The sequence below is a fragment of the Bicyclus anynana genome, chromosome 16, assembly GCF_947172395.1.
Source record: "Bicyclus anynana chromosome 16, ilBicAnyn1.1, whole genome shotgun sequence".
NCBI lineage: Eukaryota > Metazoa > Arthropoda > Insecta > Lepidoptera > Nymphalidae > Bicyclus > Bicyclus anynana.
The window spans coordinates 2,196,458-2,212,758 of NC_069098.1; the positions used below are offsets into that span (position 1 = coordinate 2,196,458).

Sequence of the window (16,301 nt, forward strand, 5' to 3'; positions counted from 1 at the left end):
TTTTTTTAATATTAAAATTATACAGTATTTAATTTCTGTATGAAATATTTTAATTCTGATTATAAATATATTATTATGAGTGTGAGTGTGAGTAAGTTAGTTTATTTACAATTGCGCTTAACCTCAGAAACGATTTGACGAAATAGTAGGAGAGCTGGCAAGAATTTTTGGGTAGGTATTTGAGGCAAGCTGAAAACTTGTCCTGTACCTCTCCTATTATATCCCAATACGAAACTGCAGACCTGGCTGGTGAGTAGCGGGGCTAAATCAACCCCCAAATTTTTAAAAATATTTTTTTTTTTATCCAAAAATATACTTGAGGCAATTTGCAATTTTTATATGTTGTAGTTTAATATTTATAGAATATAAAAAAAAATAAGCCAGACGATTCAGTCGGGGTTTTAACATTGACAGGCGCGTTCAAAAATATTTTGCAAAAAAATATAAAAAATGTATTTGAGGCAACTTGAAATTTTAATAGAGTATTATTTATAACTAAAAAATAAGACTCTCAAAAAGACAGATCATTTCGGTGGGACTTTTTACCTGCCAGGTGATCTTATAAAGTAATGATTACAAAAATATAAAATTACAAAATCAGATTTATTGAAATAGAAAAATTATATACTAATCATACAGCTTTTTTTTTTTTTTTTTTTTTTTTTTTTTCACTTTTTATTTAATTTATGATTATGATTATACAGGTTTTTACAGATTTGCAAAACATTACTTTTACAATACAAAACATTTACATTTACAAAACATTACTTAAAAGTTCGCTGACAACACTCCCATGATATGTGGGCGACAGGGGGAAAGACTGCGCGGGTGTGAAACCGTGTGTGCAAGGCAGAGGCAGTGACGTGCATCAGTCGTGGGTTTTTCGAGCGTTACGAACAAAGTTGCCAAGCTATAGCAACGCGCGGAATTGATTATAGCTTGGCAAGTTCGTTCGTAACACTCCCGAAACACTGCGGTGGTCGGGGAGCGGATGACAGCAAAAAGTTGACAGCTACACATGAATTATTACGTTACGAATATGTCTTCAGATATCTCTGAATACCCTATACAACATTTATTTTTTATTAACTAACTATTTAATTAAATATTATGATATATTAATCATTGGCGGAATCGAATTCGCGGCTCGCGCGCACGATTTCACACCCGCGCTGTCCTTCTCCCCCCGTCGCCCGCATACCATGGGAGTGTCATCATCAAACTTGCCAAGCTATAGTTTATAATAATAGTTTATTTCCAAAGATTCAACATATTAGTACATTATTTTCAAGCATAGCAGTAATATTTTGATTGGAACCATCCCATTAAGTTTGCAGTATTACTACTGTAACTTGTGACGGGCGGCCCGCTCTTCCATAATATATAGTAGACTAATACATTGGATATAAATAATCATTAAATCTAAATTACTAATAATATACAAAAGTGCATGTGTTTGTGTTTGTGAGTGATTTGTGTGTGTTGTGTTTGAGTGGTGTGTGTGAGTATGTGTACATGAGCTGCAGAATTATTATGAGTATACAAATATCAATGTAATTAATTCCCTGTCATATCAGAAAGAAATTGTCATTCTTCTTCTGTAGATGCTCCTTCATCAGAGCTATCAGAATCAACTTCAGATTCATCTGTGTCTAATTCGGATACCCCTGCATTATCTGCGAAAAGTAATATATATGGATTGATTAAATAAATCATAGTAATTAAAATACAGCAGTTAAAAAAAAAAAAACTATGTATACGCACCTGTAGTATCATTTCCAATATTATTTTGTTTATTGTTTTCATGAACAATAGCGTCGAATACTGATTGCGGCATACAATCTCCGTCGAACCAGTGGAAATGTAGCGTATCCTCATGAAGTGTCCATCCGTTTCTATTCGGTGTCAAACTGCTGGGGAATCGCAAATATGCATTTCTCCAAATACTCGTTATATATTGCGTTCTTAAAAGATGTTGTTGTAATTCAGCTTTGCACGGAGGTAAAGTAGAGGGATCACAATTTTTTAAAGTTTTTTTGAAAGGTTCATCTTCAGTGTTAGCTTTGTAAGTTACACAAAATTTTTGAAACCGTGCTGCATTTATATTTGATATATTTTTATATCCATAAATTTCACAAATAAATGCTTCCAAAATTGGCAAAATTTCTTCACGTGATCCGGTAATATGTGCAACTCCAAGATCTGTTAAAGCTTTTTGATAATTTTGATTTTTTATCAATATTTTATATGGCCTTATTTTTCCTTTTTGGAAAAATGATGGATTATAATCGCATCCTGTTAATGCATGAAAACCAGGTAAACTTGCACATAAAGATGGCCCTAATTCCATGTATAATTTTGTTACATTGATGTACCTTTTAGAGTTCCCAGTGCCATACTCCATAAAAATGTTAAGGTCATCGCTTTGAAGATGATCCATATTTCCTAGCATGATTATCAGTACGTCTGTATCCGAACTTTTAAGAAGAACGTTCGTCTTTCTATATGTATCGAGCTTACACACATGGTGGATTATCTTAGTATCACTCTACAGTTTGTCTATAGCGCTTCGCACTCGCACCCATACAAAATTTGTTAGATCACCTGGCAGGTAAAAAGTCCCACCGAAATGATCTGTCTTTTTGAGAGTCTTATTTTTTAGTTATAAATAATACTCTATTAAAATTTCAAGTTGCCTCAAATACATTTTTTATATTTTTTTGCAAAATATTTTTGAACGCGCCTGGCAATGTTAAAACCCCGACTGAATCGTCTGGCTTATTTTTTTTTATATTCTATAAATATTAAACTACAACATATAAAAATTGCAAATTGCCTCAAGTATATTTTTGGATAAAAAAAAAAATATTTTTAAAAATTTGGGGGTTGATTTAGCCCCGCTACTCACCAGCCAGGTCTGCAGTTTCGTATTGGGATATAATAGGAGAGGTACAGGACAAGTTTTCAGCTTGCCTCAAATACCTACCCAAAAATTCTTACCAGCTCTTGGACTAAAAGGCACAGCACCTGTAGCTAAGTCCCATTTGCTATAGACAGGTCACGTGATCAAGATCTGTCATTCCCATACATTTTTCTAGTTTACAAGGCGTTTGCGATCATAGAAAGAGAATCGTCGTGCCACTTGGCTACAGGGGCAGATATAATACCTAACTGCATTGTAGGGATCAAAATACTCATAGGTATATAAAATGATATTTTTAACATAATAATGGAACTGACTTCAAAGACTATTTCAGTTATTTTGATTTTATACAAAATTACTCAACCGATTTTCATGAAAATTAAATGGGACCAATATGAATACTCATTCAAACAAAAAAAGAACTTTCAAAATTGGGTAATAAATGATGAAGTTATGAGGCCTGTAACAAACATAAAAAAAACATTCGAGTCGAATCCAGAGCCTCATCCTTTTTTTAAGTCGAAAAAAAAGTCTCTTAAAATACAAAAAATAAGCTAACGTCTTTAAAGCTTGTCTTTGTTTTGAACTTTTACTAGAACATTTATTCATAACATAAAATCTTTCAAATTTTGGTACCTAAGGCAACCCACGTTCCTTTATAACGCACCCTAAACAATATTAATAAGGGTTGTAGGGTTAATAAGATATCTTCAATTGCACCCCAACCCTTATTCTCGACTTTAAAGTATTAATAATCCCCTTCAAGTCACTCGAAGTTTGGCAAATAACTTTATAAAGGGGTCGCGAGTGATTTGGATGCATTAGTCGATGAAATTGGGCGTGAAATTGAACTATTGCATCAACTTAATGGGGTTTTAATGTTGAAATTAAATATCAGCAACAGATGGGGATTATACCCCTAGTGTTGTTTGCGTCTACTTTTCCCCCTTTTTTTCTAGTGTTGTTTGCATAAAACATTTGATTAAAGATTTCACTTTTAGCTCCATGACACGAGGATATATGTATATTTTTTTTAAATCTTCAGAGTTATCACAGAACTGCATGGCATTACATCGTGCTAACTCCCTCTAGAGTATTTCGCTTTTCTTTTTCTCCTCCTCCTCCCTCTCTACCCTTCTTATCATTATTTTCCGGAGCATTTGTGCATATTTCTGACACTCGCCTTCGCTGGACAGGACGCTGGACGCGCAATTAAGCTACCGGAGTCTACGTGGTTATCCGCTCCCTGTGCCGCCTCTCTCAGGTCATCACAGGTAGAACATTCGAATATGGCATGCCGCGGAGTGTCTTGTTCTTCACAGAAGTAGCAATTTTCGGTGGGAGATTTAACTATTGCAATGACACGAGGATATGCAAGTATTGAATTATGCAAATCATTAAAAAATCCACGGTAAAAAGTTGAATAAAGCTCTGAAAGAAGTGTACGGTTCAATATCGTCCATGTGTCTTAGTTATGTTAAATTTAAACATGAGGTTCAATTGCCAATACCTTACTATGTTTAAGGATCGCAGTAAAACTGACTAATTTTGATAATAGCGGACGCCCACGACTTTTTGCGCACATAAATCTTCAAAATATCGCGATCTCAGAGGACGTCTACTAACTATGGATAGATAAATTACCTCCCTGCCAATTTTCCACTTTCAAGCGGTTTCCGAGATATAGTGATGAGTGACTTTTATTTTCATAGATTGTATTTATCAGCTTATTTTAACGGCCAATAACAGGAAGAGGTCATCCTCCCTGTAGGAGAAGGGATATGGAACAGACCCATCACACTAGTCCAATGCAGGTTGATGGGCTTAGGATGATAAACTCTGTTGTGAATCCGAAGTTAATGATAATAACCGGGACCAAACCACGAGGGTGTAACATCTCCAATTCCCCCAAAAAAAGCTTAGTATTTCACAGTTCGATTTAGGACTAAACCCAACCTCGTGACTTGAATCTACATAGAACTACCTATTTCACGAATTAATTAATATAATTCACTATTGCGAATTATATTTATTAATTCGTGAAATTATGTGGTCTTCACTTTCTAGACCAAAACACTGAGAATCATGTGGAGTATTTTTTTTTATTCTTTACAAGTTAGCCCTTGACTACAATCTCACCTGATGGTAAGATGATGATACAATCTAAGATGAAAGCGGGCTTTCTACACAGCATCGCACCAGAACGTTAAATCGCTTGGCGGTACGTCTTTGCTGGTAGGGAGGTAACTAGCCACGGCCGAAGCCGGTGTAATGTCGTATAGCAACTGAAAGGTGTGTGGATTTTTATCCTCCCCCTAACAACTTAGGCCGCTTCCATCTTAGACTGCATCATCACTCACCACCAGGTGAGATTGTAGTCAAGGGCTAACTTGTAAAGAATAAAAAATATATATATTATGTAGGATCCTACGTTTGCTCCACAGGATTCTCACTCGAGTGCCTTCTTAAGCTGCGACCTGATTTAAGTTCAGTACTACTGGTCTAGAAAGTATAGACCACACAATATCATAGTCATAAATATTACAGTAATGACATAACAAGTAGGACATGCATTTACATACTAAGCAGTACTAAATAACAAGTTTGCCTTAGTTGACAGGCCCCCGGGTCGTTAGGGAGACTGATAGCAACCACTTGCGGCCGACCGATCGGCTTCGGAAACTGGGCAGCATATTTTGCAAATGACTTTCGAAAAAGTTTGATTTTAAACCTTCTGAGGGACATTAAGATTTTACTAATCAAAACTTATAGTTGTCAACAAGTTTTCAGAATTCAAAGTTAGCTTTTTAGCTTAAAAATCTAATTTAGACTAATATGGAGAGACTGGAAACATGATTCCTGACCCAGCAAACTGTTTAGTCAGAACGCTATTAATAAGCGGGAGTTGGATGGAAAACGGGTCAAAATTTAGGGTTGTATGTATTTTTTTTATTATTCTTTTACAAGTTAGCCCTTGACTACAATCTTTTCTTTTCTTTTTTATAGGTAGGCTGGTGGCTTTGCCGGTAGGCTGGTAACTAGCTAAGGCCGAATCCTCTCAGCCACTACCAACCAGACCTGGAACAATTAAGAAAATTTTAATCGGACGGGGATTTAGACCCAGGACCTCGGTCTTGTAAATTCACCGCGCATACCGCTGCGCCACGGAGGACGTTTTTTTTTCAAAAATAAAAATGCAAAATATTCGTCAATAAACAATTTTTTTACCTTTCAGCCTGGGAGGCTTCGGCCATGGCTAGTTACCGCTCTAAGCACGATGGTGTACCCAGTCCGAGTCCTAGAGCCACACGAAAACTTTCATTATCTAAGTGAGAATCGAAAATCCTAAGTTAATCCAAGCTAAGAATCGAATCCAAGACACTTACAAATCATCAATCATCATATTTTGTTTTCATATTTTTTCAAATGTTATCATTTCTATTACAATACAATGGTTTTACGTAGTTTCAAGTATTTCTTAGAAGTAAAGCTTGTCCATAACAGTATACAGCTTTCCAGTATTGAAAGCAACTGAAGCGTGTATTTCTACGCTCCTCATAAAAGTGATTTGAAGTGCTCAGTTTGAATTTAATCTTATATTTACTTTGGTTTAAAATAAAATACATTTATAATTAAGATATACCTCTTTTTTCTTCCATATCTTATTACTAGCTGACGCCGCGCGGTTTCACCCGCGTGGTTCCCGTAGGAATATGGGGATAATATATAGCTTATAGCCTTCCTTGATAAATAGGCTAGCTAACACTAAAAGAATTTTTCAAATCGGATCAGTAGTTCCTGAGATTAGCGCGTTCAATCAAACAAACAAACAAACTCTTCAGCTTTATAATATTAGTATAGATATGAGAATATTATTCGTGTGTTTATGAAGTTATCTCAGTTATGTAAAGCAATATTAAGTAACTTCTTATTTTTATTTAAGACTAGCGGATGCCTGCGTTATTAAAACCCTGCAGGCACAATGGATTTTCTGCGATAAATGTTGCTTAAGAGTTCATTAACCTCCTCTATCTTTCAGTGAAAGTTTTGTTCAAATCGGTCCAGTCGTTTCAGAGATTAGCCCGGACAAACAGACAGACAAACAAAAATTAAAATATGATGATATTTAGTATCGTGTAACTATAAATACAGGAAAAACAGTTATTTGGTAAGTAGTCACAGACCTTTGGTTGCGACCGATGGTCCGCGCGGGCAGGGAGGGGGGTAGCGATGCCCGCACGCTCGACTTCATACACGCGCAATCCTTTCCCTCCGTCTCCCGCATATCATGGGAGTGTCATCAACGAACCTGCCAAGCTATAGCAAATCATTAAAAAATATAGGCAGTTGAATGTTGATGTTGAAAATCCTAAATTAACCCAAGCTTGGAATCGAATCCAAGACACTTATAAATCATATTGCAACTGCGCCAGGAGGACTTCAATTAAAGTATATTCTTTTCTTAGTTTTTTGTCTTCCATTCAAAGATGGAACTTCTTAAGCGAAACGATTATTAAGCTTGGCTTATAAGATCGTATTCGTAGATATAGCTAACGAAGACATGGATGAGTCGCCTAAAATAGAGATGCAGTATTTTTTTCAAGATGTCGATAAATCCTTATTAAAAAAAATATATTTTTCGTAATTATTTTTTATATCTTACAGTTAATATCTTAAGGGTAGTGATAAGTTTAACAGCTTTATTTTAAATTAATTATTGTTCTATTTTAATCCATATTGTTGAGCACGAGTCTCCTCTCAGGATGAGAGGGGTTAGACCTTAGTCCACCACGCTGGCCAAATGCGGATTGGAAGACTTCACACACGTAGAAAAATAAGAAAATTCTCAGGTTTGCAGGTTTCACGATGTTTTTTCCTTCACCGTTTGAGACTTCCAAACATCACATTCTGATTTCAAGCATCCGCTTGCATCCAGCAAATCCCTGCGGCTCGTTTGATGTCTGTTGGTTGATGGGTTGACCAACACTGCGCTTTCTAGTGCGGGGTCGCATTCCAATTTTAGTTTACTAAAATTAAAGTAGGACAGATTTAAATACAGTATTTGATTATTAAATCAATTGGTTTATATCAGCATATTTTAACGGCCACTTATAGGGCCTGGCCTCCTTTCTTATAGAAGAGAGGATATGGAGCTTAAGCCCATCGCGCTGCTCTAATGTAGTTTAGCGGGCGATTATATAACACAAAATTGTATTTTTGCCTTAGTTCTAATATTATAACGGTGAAAGTTTGTGTGTAAGTGTGTATGGAAATAGATTTTACTCTATATTAACACAAAGGCCACTTTCATCCCGGAAAAATCCATGGTTCCCGCCGGGTTTGTGAAAAACTGAATTCCACGCAGACGAAGTCGCGGGCGTCGGCTAGTTACTAACTAAAATATCAATAATATATTTCTGATTACTGTATAAGTATACCTATAACAATTAATAGAAAATTGAAACCCAAAATTCAATAAATACCAATTTGCTTAGGTAAAATGATTTCATAAGCAAATATCAATAATCCAATATTCAGTTAAGACGCCATCAAGATCAAAGCATCGTCGGTATCTTAGACTACACATCACTGAGCTTAGCGTAAATAATGAATAAACGTGATTGAAATTCGATTATCGACAATCGACAAGTCTCGACCCTATTCGTTTGCTACGCCGAACGCCTGGATGCAGACAAATTAATTTACGACCAAATTGAATCTTATGCATATCAATATATGAATGATTTTAGATTGCATCGTGTGCAGTTATTAAAATAAATGGACTTTGGTGACTAGTGAACTAGATTTATGTTGAATAAAATATTGAATTATATTTATGCCATTGGTTTGGTAAACGTTTTTATATTTGATATTAATATTATAAGAATATCATATTAAATCATCGTCATTTCAGCCTATTACTTTTTTTTTCTATTCTTTACACGTTAGCTCTTGACTACAAAATCATCTGATGGTAAGTGATGAAGTAATCTAAGATGGAAGCGGACTAAATGTTAGGAGGATGATGAAAATCCACACTCCTTTCGGTTTCTACACGACATCGTACCGGAACGCTAAATCGCTTGGTGGTACGTCTTTGTCGGTAGGGTGGTAACTAGCCACGGCCGAAGCCTCCCACCAGCCAGACCTGGACCAATTAAGAAAATCTCAATCTTCCCAGCCGGGGATCGAACCCAGGACCTCCGTCATGTAAATCCACCGCGCATACCACTGCGCCACGGAAGCCGTCTAGAAAGTCAATTTTAAAATGAAAGGAAAGATAAAAGCGTGTGTTACATAGCGTGTGTTAGATAGTCGGAATTATTTGAATTACTTTGTCTGGAAACTAAAAAGTTTTTATTTTTTTAGTTAAAAAAATATTAGAAGTTATGGGAAATACTCCCGAGCACCCTGTATATGTTGGATATTAAAAAAAACTACACAGTAGACAAAATCTAGATTAAAGCAATTTGTTCTAGACAAACATGTCAGGTAACAGATTTCGTTACAAAGGCCTAACACGTGACAGAGCTACCAACGGCTCGACTTGAGAGCGTGTCTACGTCTTAATTAAGCGAAAGACAATACCCCTGGCTTGACCGACGTTAATCGATTTGGGCGTTATTACATTTCAATCATGTCCTCCTTTGGGAAGGATTACTATGATATAGATTAAACCAGTGGTTCCAAAACTCTCCGACCGTGGGCTCTGACCTACCTAAACGGATCTCAACGATCCGTTTAGGTAGGTTAGACGGATCCTCTGACAATTTTAAAAGGGAGCATTCAATATTCGTAACGATTATCATTTTTTCTTGTCAGTCTTTGAGGTCAAACATTGAATAACGATAAATAAATATTGGGTTATTTTGACAAAATTTAATCATGAAATTAAATTGATGAATTGGATCTGCTTCCATATTCACACAGGAAGTCAAAGTAAAATAAATTGTTTTGATTTTAATCAATGTAAATTATAATCACACTATCACACTAATATTATTTTTTTTTTTTTTTTCTGTCTGAGTAGGTGCCGATAGCTCCCTGCGGAACCACTACGGCGTCACCGGGGGGGTTGGGCGAGCGCAGAAGCATCGCCTGATGTGACCCGAAGGCTGAAAGAAAGATAGAGGACGGAACGGCTCTCTAAGGGCGTCTCCTATGAGACTCGGACCTCGGCTTAGAAGGCCATTCTGGAGGAGGTAACCGTGACCTGAGTGAATCAGTCCGGACGCCCCCAAGATCGTGAGTTAGAAAACCCACGTCAGGGTGACGTTAGATATCGAGGACCTCGTCTTCGCCGGCGAAGACGCTGTGTAGCTTGTGATTGTGTTACCTGGGAAGCATTGTCGGTTGTTATGTCATCGTCTGGATCGTAAAGGACGTTCTTGGGACGCCTCTGCTTGCAGTTAGCGTTTAGGTTAGGAGTGTAATTGCAGGCCTCAACCACTAGTTGGTTGGGATGGATGGCAGCTCTGTCAAAATAGTTTTGAGAGAGCTGTTTCATGTACTTAGCTATTGTCGGTAATTCTAGATCTCTATGGAGGTCATTATTGCGTAAAAACCACGGCGCGCCCGTGATTTGACGCTGAAAACGATTCTGTAGGGTTTGAAGCGGCCTAAGGGTCGCTTTGGGACGGTGGGCAAACACTACACTAGCGTAGGTTAAGATCGGACGGATCGTAGTTTTATAAAGCGTTAGCTTTGAGCGGAGGGACAATTTACTTTTCTTATTTATCATAGCGTAAAGGCGGTGCATTACGTATGCGGCCTTTTTTCTCGCTTTGTTAACGTGCATGGAGAAGCTCATGCGGTTATCGAAGGTAACGCCTAGGTACTTGGCAGTACGTTGCCAGGGGATGACTAATATTATAAAGGCGAAAGTTTGTGTGTAAGTGTGTAAATATGTTTGTTCCTTCTTTTACGCTGCGGCTACTGAAGCGATTTGGCTGAAATTTGGAATGAAAATAGATTTTACTCTGGATTAACACATTGTACTACTACTTTTCATCCCGGAAAAATTCATGGTTCCTACAGGATTTGTGAAAAACTGAATTCCGCTAGTAGTTTATAATTTATATTGAAGATCTCCGTGTCGCAGTGGTATGCGCAGTGGATTTATACGATGGAAGTCCTGGGTTCGATCCTCGGCTGGGCCGATTGAGTTTTTCCTAATTATTCCAGGTCTGGCTAGTGGGAGGCTTCGGCCGTGGCTAGTCACCATCCTGACGGCAAAGACGTACCGCCAAGCAATTTAGCGTTCCGGTACAATGTCGTGTAGAAATCGAAAGGGGTGTGGATTTTCATCCTCCTCCTAACAAGTTAGCCCGCTTCCATCTTAGATTGCATCATCATCACCATCAGGTGAGATTGTAGTCAAGAGCTTACTTATAAAGAATAAAAAAAAGAATATAATGGGATCAATTAAGCGAGGTATATTTATAATTAAAACGTTCTAATGTAATTAAATTGAGCACGAAACTAAAATTAGAGTTCTGATAATACACTGACGCAAAATTAATTATGGACATCCTCAACCGTTTTAGAATGCATTATTTCATTTTCATATCTATAACGGCTTGTTTACATTGTTCAATATTATTGCATTGTCTATACAATGCAAACAAGCGCTATCGCTTGATTGCTGATGGATTAATATGGAAACGGTTTTCATTTCATATCATTTTTTTAAAGAGCACATGTTGACTTTCTTTATGGCTTTCTCAACAGATCCTGCCTATCGAAATGATGGTAGAGTATTTACAGATAGTCAATCTTGACGTTTTAAAAGTTTTTGTAAACTTAGCCTACTTGAAATAAATTCATTTTAATTTTGAATTTAGAACAAGCAAGCGAACCCGCATTTTAATTTTGAATTTAGAACAAGCTTCAAAGCAAGCGAACCCGCAGTTTAATTTTGAATTTAGAACAAGCTTCAAAGCAAGCGAACCCGCAGTTTAATTTTGAATTTAGAACAAGCTTCAAAGCAAGCGAACCCGCAATTTAATTTTGAATTTAGATCAAGCTTCAAAGCAAGCGAACCCGCAGTTTAATTTTGAATTTAGAATAAGCTTCAAAGCAAGCGAACCCGCAGAAAAACGCTAGTGATAATAAAATAGGGAAACGGGTCTGGATCACGTTCGTTCATACGTTTACGTCCAAGTAACGGCTAATAGAGACCGAGTCGTGGTCGTAAGAAACTTATCTCGTTATAGGATAATCCCGCACTAGGTGCTGTCCAGTGGTTGCCTAATAAATAGAGATCATTGACTTAGATTGAACGCACATCTCTTTAATAATTATTATTAGAACTAATTAACTTTTTTTACTAGCACAGATTGAAGAATAATAGGGAGGTAGAGCGTACGGAACACGGCAAAGATGTAGCCATTCCAAATACAAATTCAAAAACGAATACATTCTCGAGTCAGTACGACACTAAGCGTCGCATCAGTCATGTTCAATATTATTCAAGAAAAATGGCGAAATTTTATGAATATTTTAAAAACTAAAGTTATAAGATGGAGTATTTTTTTATAGGTTTGATTATTATATTAAATTACGTAAATTAATGATGAAAAAATTATGCGGATGGCTAACTTGTCAAGAATAAAAATAAAACGACGTACGTATCCAATGTACGGTCAGCCTAACACATAGAGATTATCGGCCCCCTTGTATTTTACGACCGTCCCTTGCCTAATGGGGGTTAAAATAAAGTTTCCTTATTGTTTTGCGGTTTGATTAAACTTGTAATGATATATTCATAAGCGATGAAAAGTTGGTTGGCAGGTAAACTTTTCAATATTGTTTCAAAAAAGTTACTGTAGTAAGTAGTTAGATATCAGGACGCAACTGGTTAAAGGTATTTTTTTAGAAATACATAAAATATGATAATAATATTAGCCAGAGGATGTCTGTAGTAAATCATTACCCCTAAAACAATTAATTAATGCTTTAGTAAGTTATATTAATTTAATAAGAGAATTTTATGATTTAAAAGAATGAGGAAAGAAAAATTATAAGAAAATGAAGAAAATACTTTTTTATTAACAGAGAGAGAGAAAAATTTTATTTAATTTTATCAATAGTAAAATAATATTTTAAATTTATATGCATTTATTTTAAGCGCTATCTAATAACTTTCGCCTTCATACAATATTTTAACAATTTACAAGTTTTCGTGACAAAAATTGCCCAATTTTATTGTTTCTACTAGCTGACGCCACGTGGTTTCACCCGCGTGGTTTCATCCCGTTCCCGTAGGAATATGGGATATATAGCCTTTCTCGATAGATGGGCTATCTAACACTGAAATATTTTTTCAAATCGGACCAGATTAGCGCGTTCAATCAAATAAACAAACAAACTCTTCAGCTTTATAATATTAGTATAGATAACCAAAATTCTAAAAACATTATATGTAGGCACCTCTATCGTATAGTACAATAATGGTACATACTTTTATTGTATAGTACAGACAGACAAATAGGCTTTCTTTAACATTTATAATATTAGTATGGATATTTAAAATATGCACGTTTTTAATTATTCAGATAGATGTACGCATATCGTGTCATTTATATGCAAATTATTCGTGAACCCAACATCGAATATGGTTTCTGAATAAACACCTATGAAACAATGGCGGGCTATTTGAATTAGATTCAAATACTAATTGTATTTACATACGCACGTACATTGGGAATGCAAAACTAAATGTGAATTCAATATCAAATGTACACCGCACAAAATAGTTTTGAATATTTTATCACTTCATCACTGGCCAAATTAAAATAGGTTCGCGCCAATGCGTTTGTTGTTGTACGTTTGCGACCATTGGATATTTATTTCCGTGCACGTTTCATTTCATTTGGCTGGTGGGCTTCTGCCGTGGGTAGTTACCACCCTACCGGCAAAGACGTACTGCTAAGCGATTTAGTTATCAGTAAGAGCAAATATTCTAGCTCGCAGGTTTGCGCGTTGTTCTTATGCCGTTAAAAATTACGTTGTTCACAACTAGTTTCTACACGTGTAGCCTGTGGGCCAAATACTCTCAAAAATCTTATAACGCTCTCCGTGTACAATATAACAACGCATTCAGAGTGCTGATGGGGTTGCCCAGCTTTTATATCGCATTGGGGATGTTCGCGGATGCGCGTGTTGACTGTTTTTACGCCACAATGCGCAAACGTTGTGGATCCTTGGTGCGCAGGGTGCGGGGCGGCACCAACAGCATTCTTGCAATGATTGCGAGCAGGTTGGACTGCAAATATGTGAATCACTTCTGTTCCATGTCAAATGGATGGGAGCGGCAGTGACACACATATTACGAGTAAGATTTATTTAATAGAATAATTTATATTACTATACTTAAGTAGTTTATAAGTTACTAACACATTGTATGTTTACTAACATAACTATGAGCCTATTGAAGTTTGAAATAAAGTATTAGCGGTCCGGTATGACGTCGTGTAGAGAGTCTGGTAGCCCGCTTCCATCTTAAGATTCCATATATATATATAAATAAGGGAGGCCATGGCCATGGCATAATCAAGAGAGTGATAATAGGCTGATATTATACATTTGTCTACTCAAAATACTTCGTTAACCAAGAGTTACCCTAGCTTGATTAGGACAGTGGTCTCATAACTAATAGTACCTCTTTATTTAAGGAATCAGTTTATTGGATTTTAGTGCAATATCTTCGTCATTACGTCATTAACGTCAAAACCGAAATTCTGAAATTACCTCAAACAAATCTAGACTACTTTTTAACACACTGAAAGGCACAACGATAGCATTTCAGCGAGGTAACGAAACAAACACTTAACACAAACATTTGCTACATTTTTCCACGAGTCTCAAACACTTTCCGAACAAGATGGCGAAATAATTATACCGGAGTTAACAAAACTAATCATCGCAGTAGAGAAACACCTTAACAAACAAGTAAGTTAGTTAGCGAACTATCACTCGATACTTGTGTTTTATTTAATCATAGTTCATTTGTGAATCAAATGTAATAATCAATCTTATTTATTACTTTAAAATAAAGTCCACCGCCACATTTATCTGTCTGTGTGATATAATCTCAAAGACTACTGAATGGATTTTCAAGCAGTTTCCATTAATAGATAGTGAGACAGTGAGATAATATTGGGACATCGAAGGCCAGGGCGTAAGACAGGGTGATCTACTATCGCCAACCATATTTACATACACACATTACACACATACAGACATACACACATACATACGCTCGAAAAACATTACCCTCCTTCTGACGCAGTCAAGTAAAAAAAAGAGGTATTAAAATAGCCTGTGTCCATCCAAGTTATATACCTTCACTTCAAATTTTAGCCACATCGGTTTAATAGCTAACAACACACACAAACTTTCGACTTCAAAATATTAGTGTAATAATCTTCCACAACTTCTCAATTCTTTCTACGCGGACGAATCGTTTCAACCCCTATTTTACCACTGAGTTAAATTTAAAAAATTCTTGAATTACGTTATATTTCTTATTTTTTTTTATGATTTATGCATTAATTTTTAAAATTATTGTAACTCTAATAACGTAACGTTACTAGATCAACATAAGTAAAAAATTTAAAAACCTCTGTATTAAGATTGGTATAGTTTAATTAATTAAAAATCAAAAGGTTGGTTTTGGCGTTTTTTTGATAGATTTATGGACTTCTTTTATCAGTCATAGGGTACCTCCTATGGGATCCTTCGTATTCCAAGCAAGATGGTTGACTTTAGAGCGATTCTACTGTGGTAGGCAGACTCGACTCTTAAGCAACCCCCATCCCACCCTGTGGTAGGATTCACAGACCCTCCACAAGCATTCGCTGGTCGCACTTTAAACCCCGCTGTGACGGTAGTCTGAATGACGTTCCAAATTCCTTAACTGCCCTTTTAGAGGTGACTGTAGGAATTTGCCAGAGGATTGGGGGGGGTGATAGGAAGAGGGGTTTGGTCTATATGACCGTGGGTAGTGATTGACTGAGTGGATTCGGAAATCCACCAGACTCACCGACACTGAGGTGGCGACCGACGAGTCGGATAACGAAGAAGCCCATAGGAGGACCGATGGAAGTGCAGCTTAGTGTACATATATAGTGCAAACGTTTAAAAACTTTGATAGCGTGAGTTAGGCCTCGGTCTGTGATTGGTAGTCTTAATATGGTGTACGTGGTCGCGGGGAGTTCCCGATTTTATGTTGTCTGTATAGACAAAGAGATGGTTGCATAATATTTTAATGTAAGTTGTTCTAATTTGCTATGAACAAAATATTGTCTGGTATAGTTAGGCATCTACGTAAGTGATACAGCCGGTCATAGTTAAAAATATCTAAATATTAATGTAA

The 16,301-nt window shown here is 36.5% G+C and overlaps 1 protein-coding gene across 1 annotated transcript; it reads right to left on the minus strand.

Moving 5' to 3' along the window:
- Window positions 1-1,538: 1,538 nt before the first annotated feature.
- LOC128198041 (uncharacterized) lies at window positions 1,539-16,014 on the minus strand. The gene is made up of 4 exons (XM_052886308.1): window positions 15,969-16,014; window positions 13,932-14,189; window positions 1,765-2,061; window positions 1,539-1,676 (listed from the first exon to the last, which is right to left on the minus strand). Exons 1-4 carry the CDS (start codon window positions 16,012-16,014, stop codon window positions 1,588-1,590), a joined length of 690 nt encoding a protein of 229 aa, XP_052742268.1. The 3' UTR covers window positions 1,539-1,587.
- Window positions 16,015-16,301: the final 287 nt, after the last annotated feature.

Bases quoted from the DNA above. Each gene is read 5' to 3' on its own strand.
- LOC128198041 (XM_052886308.1), bottom strand. From the start codon at position 16,014: ATGGGCTTCTTCGTTATCCGACTCGTCGGTCGCCACCTCAGTGTCG. The intron at 2,062-13,931 runs GTAATTTTTAAC...TAACTTACAAAG, and splicing joins AGAAACTAGTTGTGAACAAC to CTAACACTGAAGATGAACCT. The intron at 1,677-1,764 runs GTGCGTATACAT...TACTTTTCGCAG, and splicing joins TATTGGAAATGATACTACAG to ATAATGCAGGGGTATCCGAA.